The sequence below is a fragment of the Galeopterus variegatus genome, unplaced genomic scaffold, assembly GCF_000696425.1.
Source record: "Galeopterus variegatus unplaced genomic scaffold, G_variegatus-3.0.2 Scaffold10598, whole genome shotgun sequence".
NCBI classification, from domain to species: Eukaryota; Metazoa; Chordata; class Mammalia; order Dermoptera; family Cynocephalidae; genus Galeopterus; species Galeopterus variegatus.
The window spans coordinates 46829-48175 of NW_007736709.1; the positions used below are offsets into that span (position 1 = coordinate 46829).

At 36.5% G+C, this 1347-nt stretch overlaps 1 protein-coding gene across 1 annotated transcript in view; it reads left to right on the top strand.

The window, feature by feature from the left end:
* The window catches only part of ALDH7A1 (aldehyde dehydrogenase 7 family, member A1), a 34922-nt gene that overhangs the window by 21240 nt on the left and 12335 nt on the right, over positions 1–1347 (top strand). The window contains exon 8 of the mRNA XM_008594342.1: positions 867–908. Coding sequence (XP_008592564.1) covers positions 867–908 — 42 coding nt within the window. The remainder of the gene's footprint in view (positions 1–866; positions 909–1347) is intronic.

Genomic DNA, 1347 nt, shown 5'->3' on the forward strand with positions numbered 1-1347 from the left:
TTGTTGTCACAAAGCCTTGGTCTAAGCAACCAAGCTAACTGTCCAGCACGTCCTTTTGTGACTGGCTTATTTGTCTTAGCATAAGGTCCTCCAGGTTCATCCACATTGTAGCATGTGAAAGGATTTCCTTTTTTAAGGCTGCATAATCCATTGTATGCATAAACCACATTTTCTTTATCTGTTCATCTCTTTGTGGACACTTGGGTGGCTTCCACCTTTTGACTGTTGTGAATAATGCTGCTGTGAACATTAGTGACTAAATACCTGTTCAAGTCCCTGCTTTCACCACTTTGGTTATATACCCAGAAGTGGAATTGCTAGATCATATGTAACTCTCTGTTTAATGGTGTTTGGGGGTATTGCCAGACTGTTTTCTATAGTGGCTGTTGCATTTTACACTAACTCTTTTTTTCTTATATAATTTTAAACTTAGAGAAAAATTACAAGACTAACACAAGGAATTCCTATACTGTACACTCTTTAACCAGACTTACAAATTGCTTACATTTTGCTCCATTTGCTTTATTATTTTCTCTCTCTTCAGCAACATATGTGCATATATCACACACACACATGTGCACACACTGTTGGTGCATATTATTGTTGAACTGTTTGGAGTAAGTTGAAGACACCTCCCTTTACCACTAAATATTTCAGTGTGTTTCCTAAGAATACAGACATTCTCTCAAATAACCATGATACAGTTACCAAAATCAGGAAATCTGACATTGATCCAGTAGTTGTACTACTTTATAAATCAGAATAAATTTAAAAGTAATTGGGATGGGCTATAACGCGAGGCCATATAGCAGTGTGCGGAAAATACTGAAACAGACATTAGTTTGTGTTTGTGTTTTTTTTTAAAGGGAGAAGTTTGTTAGAACTTGGAGGAAACAATGCCATTGTTGGTAAGGCTGTCCTTTTGTTGTGTTTTGTTTCCTGTTCATAACATCCTCAGTAGCCATCCTGCATATATAGAGCTTGTTTAGGAACTCATCTCTTACATGTTGTATGTGCCTGGGAGTTAGTTAATCCCCATTATAGGAATTTTACTTGCTGGACAGGACATAAGCTTGGTTTAAAGACAGAGATAACTAGGAAGGAAAGATACTCACATCTGGAAAATATTACCCGGGGCCTGGAACCTGTATGTGAGATTTGCACAGTAGTATGGCATTATTTCTTTTTTTTCCTACTCCCACTTTCTGAAGACTGACCATGTTTCTCTAGAATAATTAACTCTTACGTGAGTTGCTGATTCCTTTAGATTCAAAAACATTACTTTGTCTTTAGTGGAATAGTGAGTACTTTTATATTGGGAAAGAACACTTAAGGCATTTTTTTTTT